General features: G+C 38.8%; 1 protein-coding gene across 1 annotated transcript in view; it reads left to right on the forward strand.

Annotated features, from left to right (window-relative positions):
- Nucleotides 1-726: 726 nt before the first annotated feature.
- Nucleotides 727-13,696, forward strand: part of CLCN4 (chloride voltage-gated channel 4) — a 61,866-nt gene continuing 48,896 nt past the window's right edge. The window contains exons 1-4 of the mRNA XM_077294745.1: nt 727-858; nt 4,390-4,541; nt 9,736-9,887; nt 12,678-12,777. Coding sequence (XP_077150860.1) covers nt 9,744-9,887; nt 12,678-12,777 — 244 coding nt within the window. The 5' untranslated portion in view covers nt 727-858; nt 4,390-4,541; nt 9,736-9,743. The remainder of the gene's footprint in view (nt 859-4,389; nt 4,542-9,735; nt 9,888-12,677; nt 12,778-13,696) is intronic.

Below are 13,696 nucleotides of genomic sequence, written 5' to 3' on the forward strand. Positions count from 1 at the left end.
CATGGGCACAACTTCAATCTTCTTACACTCTATTCGGCCCGCAGACCAGAATCAGATGGATTGAATTATGTCCCATGACAAAGACACACTGTGGACAGGCTTCTAAAAATCCGTGCCAAAGAAAACACATCCGCTTTTTCTGATATTAACACAGCCGATAAGAATTATATATCGGCTTTGTATTGATTAACAATTTTTCTTTTTTTGTAACTTTGAAACATCATTTTTTTAATTTAAAATGTAATATCTATCTTTTTAGATTCCATCCAGATATTGTGATGTTACAAAATAGCCGAAAACTCAGACAATGTGGAAACTTGTTATGCCTATGTGCAATAAGTCAAATATTATAAATGGCTAATCCAATAGAATAAAATGTAATAATGTAAAAATTTCAGGAATGTAAGAGATTATTTAGTTCTTTTGATGTTAAAAAATGCCTTGTCATAAATGAACTTAAGAATGGAGCGTACAGTATGGATTTTAGTAAAACTATTAAATATGTTAGAAACACAGCGATACCAATTTTCTATTGCTGTTTATGAATTAAGTTGTTCTTGTTAGCAGACGTTAATCTGCTAATCTGTATTTTATATGCAAAGCCTGACTGGTATTTTACTCCAAGTCCGGCTTTACCAATAATACCACGAGCACCTGAACAAGTGCACTTATTGATATTCATAGGGGACTAGGACATTGTCCCTTTAAATCAGCCCTTCTGAAAAAGGAGATTCAAGTCACATGATTTCTGCTTCCTCTGCCTGACATCATTGCCTCTGCAGTCTCAGTACCTGTAGGAAGGATGCTGTGCTCTTCTGTGGGCCCTGGATGAACAATGTTACATTGCAGATTTTGCAGGTACGTGCAGCGACTGCTTCTTGTATGTAAAATCTTCTGTGGGGAAGGAGAGCTGATGCTTCCTATAAGAGTGCTGCATTTGTGCAAAGAGCTGACATCTCCGCATAAATTCTGCCATATGGGGCTGGGAGGCTGAAGGCCTATTCTCCAAGTGTGAGGATAAAAGCTCTTTGTTACTGAATGCTTAGCGACATACATAATGTATGTGCCGAGAGATGTCCAGTAAATATAAATAGCCCCCTACTAATCTTGGATTAGTGTCAGCCGTGACATGACAGCTCGGTGCTCAGATAACAGCATACTAAACAGTCTTGTGTTCATTTACATGAGAAGAGATCAGTAGCACTGAGAATGTTCACATCATATATAAACACTCATAAATGAGTACACCCCCTTTGAAAAGTAAGATTCTATATCTAACTGAACACAAGAACAATTTCTGAAAATTTGACAAGACCAAGTTTCATAGAAAATTTTTTATCCCATAACATGAAGTGAGGTTAATAATATACCGGAACTCATTACAAAATCTTCAATTTTATTCAAATTAGTTGATGCAAAAATGAATACACCCCACATCAAAAATTAATACAGCTAATATTTTGTATAATTGCGATGATTTTTAAGGACCGCACCGAATCTTCTAGGCATGTAATGAACAAGTTGACGGCATACTGCAACATCTGTCTTTTTACAATCTTCTAGAAGGACCTCTTTAGAGCCGGGATGCCGAATGGAGGGTGAAGCTCGACTTGTCTCTTCAGAATTCCCCATAGGTGTCTGTCTTGTTTCAGACCAGGAGACATTTAGCCACTGAATGACTTTCACGCTGTTGTTCTTCAGAAATGCAACAGATGTGTGTTTTGGATCATTGTCATGTTGAAAAAGTATACGTCTAACAAGGGCACAGAGTGATTGTAGCATCCTCTCTTTCCGTATAGAGCTGTACATCTGTGAATTCATGATACCATCAATGAAATGTAGCTTGCCATCACCAGGAGCACTCATAGAGCCCCACATAAAGACAATGCCACCACCATGTTTAACTGTAGGCACCATGGAATTAGAAAAATTAATTTAGAAAAATGCATATTGCCTGCAGTGAAACATTGTGCTGGCAGTGTCCTTATGTTAGGCTGCATTAGTGCTCCTGGTGCTGGGGAGCTACATTTCATTGATCGTATCATGAATTCACAGATATTCTCTATATTGAAAGACAAGATGTTACCATTAGTGATGGGCGAGCATGGCAAGTATCGCATGGTGCTCTGATCCCCATAAGGTCATTTGAACTATCTGAGGCGAAATAGAATGAGATGTCCATCCTCCAGAAAAATGCTCAAGTTTGCCATGCACTTCCGAGAGTCTGACATGCTTGATTCGAGTACCAAGCACTTGAGCATTTTAGTGCTCAATCAACACTAGCTACCATCAGTACATGCCCTTACTAGACGTACATTTTTCTAAATTCATGGTACCTACAGTGAAACGTGGTGGCAGTGTCCTTTTGTTGGGCTGCATGAGTAATTCTGGTGTCAAAAAGCTGTATTTCATTAATGATATCAAACTCACCGATGTACTGCTTTATATTTAAAGAGAAGATGCTACTATCACTCTGTGCCCTTGATAGACATACAATTTTTGTTTAAATGATTGGTGCCTACAGTGAAACATGGTGGTCACAGTGTCCTTATGTGGGGCTTCATGAGTGTTCCTGGTGTCGAGGAGCTGCATTTCATTGATGTTTACTGCTCTATATTGAAAGAGAAGGCGCTACCATCACTGCATGCCCTTAGCAGGGCTAGCCAAAACTGGCATGAAAACATAAAGTTGCAAAATTTCTTTGCAAATTCACATCGGACAAAAAATTTAAAAATTATGAATTTTTCAAACTGTTTTATTCCAGATTTGTGGTGTAAACCATTTGATTATTCAGACCTTTGTGTTGAAGATTGTTGTTGTATGATCCAGTTATTACAAACAGTAGAAAGTTTATTAATCAGATATTATTTACTGGAGTTTTAAAAAATAAATAATATATATAAACAAATATTACCACCATCCCATCCCCCTCTCCCTCACTTTCCTACCCAATATCCTGTCTAGTTACTTCTTATATATCAACATGTAAAAAGTTATTGTATACAATACATACATAGGTAGTCAAATATTTACTGCAACAGTTTCTTTATTCATTTGGCTAACAGGTTATCTTGCATTCACTAGTACAGGGTGGGCCATTTATATGGATACACCTAAATAAAATGGGAATGGTTGGTGATATCAACTTACTGTTTGTGGCACATTAGTATATTGGAGGGGGAAAACTTTTCAAGATGAGTCGTGACCATGGTGGCCATTTTGAAGTCGGCCATTTTGGATCCAACTTTATTTTTTCCAATGGGAAGAGGGTCATGTAACTCATGGATAACCTAAATAACATGGGAATAGTGACAGTTTTGTTGCGTAGGGTGTCTTGTATTGAAATCTGCTGCAATGACCTGGGTACTGCGTTCACCAGACATCAACACAATTTAACCTCTGCGACAGGTCAATGGCTGTAAAGAAAGAGAAACTTGTAAATAACTCATGAAAGAATAAAGTTACATTAAAACCAAGCACACAATTGCTTTTCTTTCAAATTTCTCAATAAGTTTGATGTGTCACATGACCCTCTTCCCATTGGAAAAAATAAAGTTGGATCCAAAATGGCCGACCTCAAGATGGCTGCCATGGTCACCACCCATCTTGAAAAGTTTTCATCCTACCATATACTAATGTGCCACAAACAGGAAGTTGATCTCACCAACCATTCCCATTTTATTTAGGTGTATCCATATACATGGCCCACCCTGTAGTTTAAATAGAAGGTGGGTCAACATCCTAACCCTTAACGTTGCTCTAGCCTGGAGTATCAAGCAATGGAACCCAAAGTTACTCAAATGTTTTAATCTTTTACGATACATAGCCTTTTCATCCACCAGTAGTGGCAACCAATGTAACAACTCCACTGCTTCCCACCTCTGATATCATGCAGGTATCTGATCTTTTTAGACTCATTTTACACTACCTAACATTTTGCTCTCCAGCTGTAGGTTTGTTAAGAGATCAGATCAAACTACACTGGGTTTTTCAAAGTAGTATTTTTATTAATAATATATGGGCTCTTAAATTTCATGTATTTAAAAAAAATCCCTTCTACATTCAGGATGAAATGTTCAGTTTATACATAGCCTTCCCCACCCTCTCTTTCTAGGCACCATTAAATACACTGAGAGACCGCTGTCCGCTGCAAGGATTACGCCACTCAGGAATTTATTTCAAGAACAGTTCTAAAGTTTCTGTAATTGTTTTCAATGCTGCAGTTTCCTCCATTGATATTGGGACAAAAATATTACCAAGCCAAACATTTGCAAGCTTTTGAATAGCACTTTGTGACATTCTTACACCCGGGGGCTGCAGTAATGTATCACTGTATGTGAGTACAGACTAGAGTATTTATGTTCCAGAGTCTTGTATTTTTTTTGACAGCCCAGTCCACTATGATATGGGAACATCGGCCATTTCTATGCTGCAGCTCATCGGGAGCAGCTTCTTCATGGTGGTAACTCCTGTTTAGCCACAGATTGCATCACCAGCAAGAAGCAACAGGAAAAGTATCCCTTCAGATCAGCAAAGAAAAGGTAAATTCTTTTTATTAAGATTTACAGTTTTTCACCTGTAAAGAAAGATGACATAGAGCCGTGAATTACAACAAAGCTAAAGTCACCAAGGAGCATAAAGAAGGGCGAGACCCAAGGATGAGTCCAGTTATAAAGGATATGCAGCTCATCAAAATATTCTTTATAATTGGGGTAGGCACTTCCTTTCTTATATTATAAACTTTGGCTGCTGCAGAATCTCTTTTTGAACAGTAATGAGAGGAATCCTGTTTACCATTCTTCAAACCTGCCTGTGTTGGGTAGTGACGCATATTATTTTTCAGTAATAGGGTCACTGCACTCTAATACACACTGCACTTTATAAGTCTGCCGCTCAGTGGTTAACACAGATAAGGGAGCTGCATGCAAAAGTGATCTGTCAGAAAGAAGAGAAAAGTGGTACCTATGTAACGCCAGTCATCTCTATGTAATATAATACCTTTGTATTCACCACCTTTTCCCCATAGTCTCAACAGTAGCTTTCCCTTAGTAGTTATAGCAGTGCCTTACCACTTTTTCCTCAGTAGTCACAGCAGTGCTTCCACCTTCTTTCATGTATTCACAAACTACCCTTTTCTCCTTAGGCTATGTGCACACGTTGCGTATTTGCTTGCAGAACTTTCTGCAAGGTTTCTGCATCTCTTGGCTGAAAATCCGCCCGTTTTTTGTGCGTTTTTGGAAATCCATAGAGCTAAATAAAGATATTTTATTAAAAAAAAGAATTGTGATGTCATTTCCTTGTTCAACCTCTTCAGCCAGATACCTTCATTAATATTAAATAAAGACACACCCTCAGTCACCAGTCTATGTAGGAGCATTAACATAATTAACCTACATATGCTGTACCAAAACAGCAACTGTCAGAAATCTGCGTGAAATGCAATATCTGTTTATTTTTTTAAAAATTTAAAAAAAAATTGCATGGGCTCCTGCATAATTTTCATAACCAGCAGAGGGAAAGCTGATGGCTGAGGTTAATATTCTGGGAAGGAGCCAATAGCCAAAGGTTGCCAGGCTATTAATTTCAGCTCACAGCTGTTTGCTTTGACTTTACTGGCTAGTTTACAGGGGAACCCCAGAAAAAAAATTGACATGGGGTCCCCCTATAAAATCAAACCAGCAAAGGCTAGGCAGACAGCTGTGGGCTGATATTATTAGCCTGGGAAGGGGCCATGGATATTGGCACCCCCAGGCTAAAAACATCAGCTCTCAGCCACCCCAGAAAAGACACATCTCTAAGAAGCACCAATTCTGGCACTTAGCCTCGCTCTTCCCACTTGCCCTGTAGCGGTGGTAAGTGGGGTTCATATTTGTGGGGTTGATGTCACCTTTGTATTGTCAGGTGACATCAAGCCCCGAGGTTAGTAATGTTGAGGCATCTATAAGACACCTATCCATTACTAAACCCATAGTGATATTGTATAAAAACACAGACACTCAGAATAAATTCCTTTATTTGAAATAATCACGCAGATTCCTTTATTGAATCTAAATTTACCATACTTACTGAACACCTAATTCCCGACACCCTCGTCTCCTGCAAACAATCAAAAAATAATAAACCAACATATACTACTATCCTGTCGATGCAGTCCACTTAATACCGAGTGTACCAAGGCGATCTGATGAGTAGAACAGTCACATTGGCAGAATTTCCCACGCAGCAGTGCCGTAAGTGAGAGCACCAGAGCTGATCAGCTGATGAACTCCGGTGAACTCTCACGCTGGCTCAGTGATACACTGCGGGAGTGATTACCTCCTGTCAGTGTATCGCCGGAGGCTGGTTGAGATCGACGTGGGACACTCGGTATTAAATGTACTAAAAGAAAAGGTGAGCATATGTTGGTTTATTATTTTTTATTGTTTGCAGGAGACACGGGCATCAGGGATTAGGCATTCGCTGAGTATGTATTTTGTATGTGAATATGTATGTAATTATGTAAATGCTTTAATTTTTTTACAATTGAACACAGGCGCTGGATGAAGAGACTATTCTCCGATCATCGGCTCATGTTGTCTCTGTCCTATGTGACCAAAGACGTAGCCGAATGGGAGTAGTAGTCCCATCAGACGACGCCTAAGAACAATCACTATGGGCTGTTCGTCGCATGGGTACACACACACAGACATACACAGAGACACACACACACTCTTTCTCCCTCTGACATCATTTCCCTTTGACAATTCGTAGCGTTTTTTTGGCAGCATATCTGCAGCAAATACGCAGCAAATATTCAAACCTTTCTACACTTGCGTTTTTGCTGTAGATTTGACTGACTCAATTGAAGTCAATGAGTGAAAAATGCTGCAGAAACGCAAAAAGAATTGACATACTACAGAAAATAAAATGCTGCAAATACGGATGGATGGAAATTTACTAATCATGTGCACAGCACTTCAGGATTGTCATTGAATTACCTTGCTTTAGTATTCCATTGCGTTTTTGGACCATTTACGGTCGTAAAAAGAAAATGCAGCCAAAAAACACATTGTGTGCTCATAGCCTAACTCCCACCCCAACATGCTCCCATAATTGACCCCTTGCTGGTAACAAGCTATACAAAAGCCGTCCGCTCCCATTTTCCTATACTTTCATTGTGCTCACTTAACAAAAATCCTTGCAGGAAGAATGCTCAGCTTGCCTGTGCTCTTTTTTTTATGGCAGGAGTGGTCCCTGGCTTAAAAAAGTGGAGGATTTCTTGGGATCGGTGGCCGTGTGACAAAGCAGCGCCAGCTACTTTGTGAAATAGCAGAAATGCTGGCAGAATAACTGTGCCTTCCCTTATCATTCAAAGAGCAGTCACTTCTTGTCCCTAAATGGTCAATTATACCAAATAGTATTTTATAGGTTTCCTCTAGTATGCCTCCTTATAGTGTACACTGTGTGCAGAATTATTAGGCAAGTTGTATTTTAGAGGATTATTTTTATTATTGATCAACAACTATGTTCTCAATCAACCCAAAAGACTCATAAATATCAAAGCTTAATATTTTTGGATGTTGGAGTGGGTTTTTTAAAATGTGGCTATCTTAGGAGGATATCTGTTTGTGCAGGTAACTATTACTGTGCAGAATTATTTGGCAAATCAATAAAAACCAAATATATCCCCATCTCACTTGTTTATTTTCACCAGGTAAACCAATATAACTGCACAAAACTTAGAAATAAACATTTCTGAAATGCAAAAACAAACCCCCCAAAAATTAGTGGCTGATATAGCCACCTTTCTTTATGATGACACTCAACAGCCTTCCATCCATAGATTCTGTCAGTTGCTTGATCTGTTTACGATCAACATTGCGTGCAGTAGCCACCACAGCCTCCCAGACACTGTTCCGAGAGGTGTACTGTTTTCCCTCCCTGTAGATGTCACATTTTATGAGGGACCACAGGTTCTCTATGGGGTTCAGATCAGGTGAACAAGGGGGCCATGTCATTATTTTTTCTTCTTTGAGACCTTTACTGGCCAGCCACGCTAGTTGGAGGCATGTGATGGAGCATTGTCCTGCATGAAAATCATGTTTTTCTTGATCGATACCGACTTCTTCCTGTGCCACTGCTTGAAGAAGTTGTCTTCCAGAAACTGGCATTAGGTCTGTGAGCTGAGCTTCACTCCATCCTCAACCCAAAAAGGTCCCACAAGTTCATCTTTGATGATACCAGCCCATACCAGTACCCCACCTCCATCTTGCTGGCGTCTGAGTCGGAGTGCAGCTCTCTGCCCTTTACTGATCCAGCCTCTGGCCCATCAAGAGTCACTTTCATTTCATCAGTCCATAAAACCTTTGAAAAGTCAGTCTTAAGATATTTCTTGGCCCAGTCTTGACGTTTTATCTTATGTTTCTTGTTCAAAGGTGGTCGTTTTTCAGCCTTCCTTACCTTGGCCATGTCCCTGAGTATCGCACACCTTGTGCTTTTTGTTACTCCATTAACGTTGCAGCTCTGAAATATGACAAAACTGGTGGCAAATGGCATCTTGGCAGCTTCATGCTTGATTTTCCTCAATTCATGGGCAGTTATTTTGCGCCTTTTTTGCCCAACATGCTTCTTGTGACCCTGTTGGCTATTTGCCATGAAATGCTTGATTGTTTGGTGATCATGCTTCAAACGTTTGGCAATTTCAAGACTGCTGCATCCCTCTGCAAGACATCTCACAATTTTGGACTTTTCAGAGCCCGTCAAATCTCTCTTCTGACCCATTTTGCCAAAGGAAAGGAAGTTGCCTAATAATTAAGCACGCCTTACATAAGGTTTTGATGTAATTAGACAACACCCCTTCGCATTACAGAGATGCACATCACCTGATTTACTTAACTGGTAGTTGGCTCTCAAGCCTGGAGTAGGACAACATGTATAAAAAGTATCATGTGATCAAAATACAACTTGCCTAATAATTCTGCTCACAGTGTAATTCTTCTATTGAAATAAAGGAAGCAGTGAACAATAGAATATTAATCCTAGCGGAATATCATGGGAATAGCTTTTAGCGTTGGCAAACTACTGAAGTTATTAGTAATCACTATGCCGATTTCCGACTCTCTCTACAGTGGACTACTTTGTACGTCCAGAAAGAGATCAGAATTCACTTCATCCTTAAAAAAGGGTGACTTTATAGATCTATGATAAACGCAAGGCACATAACACAGCGGTACTTAGCAAGGCATAGAAGGAAACCACAAAAATTTCATGCGTGTTTCTGACCTATGTGGTCCTTATGGTCAGAATTGCGTTGCGTGAGATTTTTGTGGTTTCCCTCTATTTCTTGCTAAGTACCACTGTCATTTGCCTTGATTTTATCATGGGTCAATAAAGCTCCCCTTTTTAATGGACGAAGAGAGTGCTGGTTATTGCTTTTGAGTCTTTTGACCGTGCACTAAACAGGTGAGCGAAAAACATTTTTCACTACTTTGTGATATGGTGTTATATATGTATATAGGTATATGTAATTCATGTATTTTATGTGATGGGCTTTAGTAAATTCTAATTATTACTCTAAGATTTCTTTCTTGGGGTCAACATGATGTGTCATCTAAGGCTGGAAATAATGTATGCCACTAATTCCACATCAAAGGCTATATAACAAATGATAATGATATACACTGAGCTGTGCAATACTGCCTGAATACATACAATGTTATGAGGATATTTAATAATGTACATCTTGTTTTATTATAGAAGCCATCATGGTTAATACTGGAGAGGTAAATGGTTCCAGCAACCTTATGGATTTCCTTGATGAACCTATTCCAGATGTTGGGACATATGAGGATTTCCATACCATTGACTGGTTAAGAGAGAAATCACGAGACACAGACAGACACAGGAAGGTAAGAATGCATTATGTATGAGTGTGATCAATGCATATAACTGATAGTGGTTCCCATCTTTATGGAGGTACAAGTTACAGCTCTGGCACAAATTAAGAGACCACCATATCAAAACCCTGTCATGGGCAGCCCAATCTCCAGACCTGAACCCCATTGAAAACCTCTGGAATGTAATCAAGAGGAAAATGGATAGTCACAAGCCATCAAACAAAGAAGAACTGCTTACATTTTTGCGCCAGAAGCAGTGTGAGAGACTGGTAGAAAGCATGCCAAGATGCATGAAAGCTGTGATTAAAAATCATGGTTATTCCACAAAATATTGATTTCAGAACTCTTCCTGAGTTAAAACATTAGTATTCTTGTTTCTAAATGATTATGAACTTGTTTTCTTTGCATTATTTGAGGTCTGAAAGCACTGGGGTTTTTTAATTTTGACCATTTTTCTTTGTCAGAAACAAATACAAAATTTATTGCTTAGAAATTCGGAGACATGTTGTCAGAAGTTTATAGAATAAAAGAACAATTTACATTTTACTCAAAAATATACCTATAAAGAGAAAAATCAGACAAACTGAACATTTAGCAGTGGTCTCTTAATTTTTGTCAGAGCAGAGTATTGAACTGCTAACCTCAGCAATAATATAAAAAGAGGCGATTAGTATAATTGAAAAGAGAACCGTGCCCAATCCAAGAATCCCTGGTCTAATGATAAGCATTGTTAATATTTGTTACATAAAGAGGACATCTTTTGATATGTAAAGGGACTATACCCTTGGGCTATGACATTTACAGATGTACCATCCATAGAGGAACATACTCTATGACCATAGGTAACTACTCTAAATAAACAAGTATTGGGACATACATGTTGTATCTACATCAGCTTTTATGAAATCACATTCTAAATTCATGGACAATGAAGGGGTTGTCCGGCCTCAGGCTACAAGTCTGCAGTCACTCACTCTATGTGATTGCCAACCTGTCACTCATCAGATCATGTGCACTGTGTGCTGTGAGGATTCTCTGACACTGGGAGCAGGCGGTCATGTAACCACCAGTATGTGATTTTCATACTCCAGGCAACATTCAGGCTAGACTTTGTCCAGCCTCACTCAGTACCCTTGCATTGAGCTAGGCTGCACCCATCTACTGCATGTATGCAAATCACATACTTGAGGTCATACGCCCACCGCTCCCAGCGCCAGAGAATCTTCGCATGATATGAGGATTTACCAGACTTGCAGACTAATGACGGACAACCCCTTCAATACATAGGTGGTCTTCCCTTTGTAAGTAAAACAGGTTTCACTCTTCTGGAAAGATTTTTTACAATTTTTTAGATAAATTTTGTCCTTTCATTCAAAAGAGCATTTGTTAGGTCAGACACTGATGTTGGATTAGATGGCCGTGCTCCCAACACTTGTACCCTGTAGACCCCAAATACAGTCATATAGTGTATATATCAGTATATCTAATAGTGCGTGTCACCAGGGTCATCTCTACCATGCAGTGCCCTAATACCATTGGCAGTTTCTAAACAGTGCTACCAAATCCCGAACAGAAAGCTTTTTAGGCAGCCAAATGAATACTCATTAATGCGTCTTTCAGTCGATGCAATTCTAAATCTGTCTTCAGTAAGAGTCTAAGGACCTGATTCATCATTGCTGTTTTTCCAGTTTTCTGGAGTAATTTCCTCTTTCTTCATGACTTTTGTACTTGTTAAGTTATCTTTCTTTGTAAGCCTTTTTTTATTTTTATTTGAAAAATGAGCATATCAAGATTCATGAAATGCGACTTTTACCAAATAGTGCATTTTTGGCCCATCTCACTTCAGTCTTACTTCAGTAAACTTTCTGGAGACATTTACAATTTGGCACATTTTTGAAACTTTTTTTTAAGGATTTGTGACATTTGGTGCTGAAAAACAATTAAAGACAAGAATAGCATAACTGCAAGCGCCATTTTGAAGAATTTGGCTTGAAAACTTTAGTGAATACCACAAGACAAAAAAAGAAAATTGGCCTCAAGAATCTGCAAATTATGAATCAGGCCCTAAGAGTTTGTTTGTCACCTGCAGTGCAAATTGACCTGTTTTGAGTTTTTCCCAGTGAGCATGGCCTATAAGTCTCCTTAGCAGTCTGCTTAGAGTACCCTATTGAAGGCCTCTCACCCTGCCAGTTAGTCTCCTCATTTGCTCTCTTAAGAAGGCAAGAACCCCCGAAACAGCTGTATACCAATGGAGTTTCTAGTTTGGCTTTATCATGTGCAAAACTCTTTAAATTGTTGCCATGTTTTATGATTCCTACTTCCTAAATGTTGCACTAGAGACCCTGCTTTATTTCTTTGTGTCTTTAAGATGAGGCTATTTGGAGGTTTTTATTTCACAGGAGGTACTGCATGGCCTATGAGTCTCCTGATGACATCTCCTTATCGAGTGATTCTAGCCCTTAGATGAGATTCATATTTCTGATAACTGCAGCTAAGAATCTGTATTTAACAGAAGCTAATGACAATATAACCAGTCCGAGTGGTGAACAGCCAACGCCATTGAGTTATAATGTGTCCGGTTAAGATTTTAGGCATAAATGACCAAAACCTTCCAAAATGTCATACTGCAGTATAACAATTCCTAAAAAAGTTGAAACTTTAACCCATAGTGAATTTCATTTTATTTATGTAAAAACAGATTGAGATGTCATTAGGAAAGTGATCCAGTGTAATTTCTAATCAGATTATGCAATATTTATTACTTGGATATTTGTTGACATCAAATTTGATCACAATTTCCAGATTACCAGCAAAAGTAAGGAATCAATTTGGGAATTTATCAAAGGACTTCTAGATGCCTGGTCAGGATGGATTGTCATGCTTCTCATTGGACTGCTGGCAGGTATGGTAGTTGTCATTGTACGATGCTTGGAGAGATAGATTCTTTAGTGCTCTCCTTATGTAATGGAAAACCTTTAGTGCACAGGCTCATATGAATGCACGGCACAATTTTCAAATTTATATTTTTAAAATTACTAGAAATCTATGTATCATTTCCTTTAGACAAATATAATAAAATACATTTAGGTTTATGGGTGTAATGTGAAAAAATGTAGAAAAGTTGGAAATTGAGATCACTGCAATGAATTCAGTCTTTCAGATTTGTATTTCCTATTCTGCAACATCTATACAGTACAATAATGGATCTATGTTTAGTTTATTTATTGTATCGGGCACATACATAATATGTAGCAAAGCTGAGATGGTCATTTGGCAAAGCTCCCTGTGGTACTGCTGTGGGAAATGCAATGACCCCTCTGCCACATGTGAGAACAATACTACAATGAATGTGATAATTTATAAAAGCAATATTTCATCATTCTATACCTGTATAATAATGTTATTACAGGGGTGGGTATTTGTCACTTGTAACATATAAAATAGTTCATGTGCAGTGTAATGTATAAATTAGATAATGTGCAGTGTAGACCAGCAGAGAACAAACTGAGGTCCTGGGCAAAAATAAAAAGTGGGGTTCAAAATGCTAACATATTGCAGCAACACACAGAAAAAGGTAGGTTACATTTACACAAACCGATTTCAGAACATAAACAAGGGTAGTGTTTAGTGAGCACTAAAATGCTCGAGTGCTCAGTACTCAGGGGGGTCGGACGCTTGGACAGGCTCTAGTTGAGTATCAAGTATTATGGAAGTCAATGGGAAACTCAAGGATTTTTCCGAAAGACCCTGACAGGAGGGCTGGGAGGCAGGAAAAAGCACTGAAATGAATGGAAACAGTGCTCAAATAGAAAGGGAAGAGC

Source organism: Ranitomeya variabilis, chromosome 3 (assembly GCF_051348905.1).
Source record: "Ranitomeya variabilis isolate aRanVar5 chromosome 3, aRanVar5.hap1, whole genome shotgun sequence".
NCBI lineage: Eukaryota > Metazoa > Chordata > Amphibia > Anura > Dendrobatidae > Ranitomeya > Ranitomeya variabilis.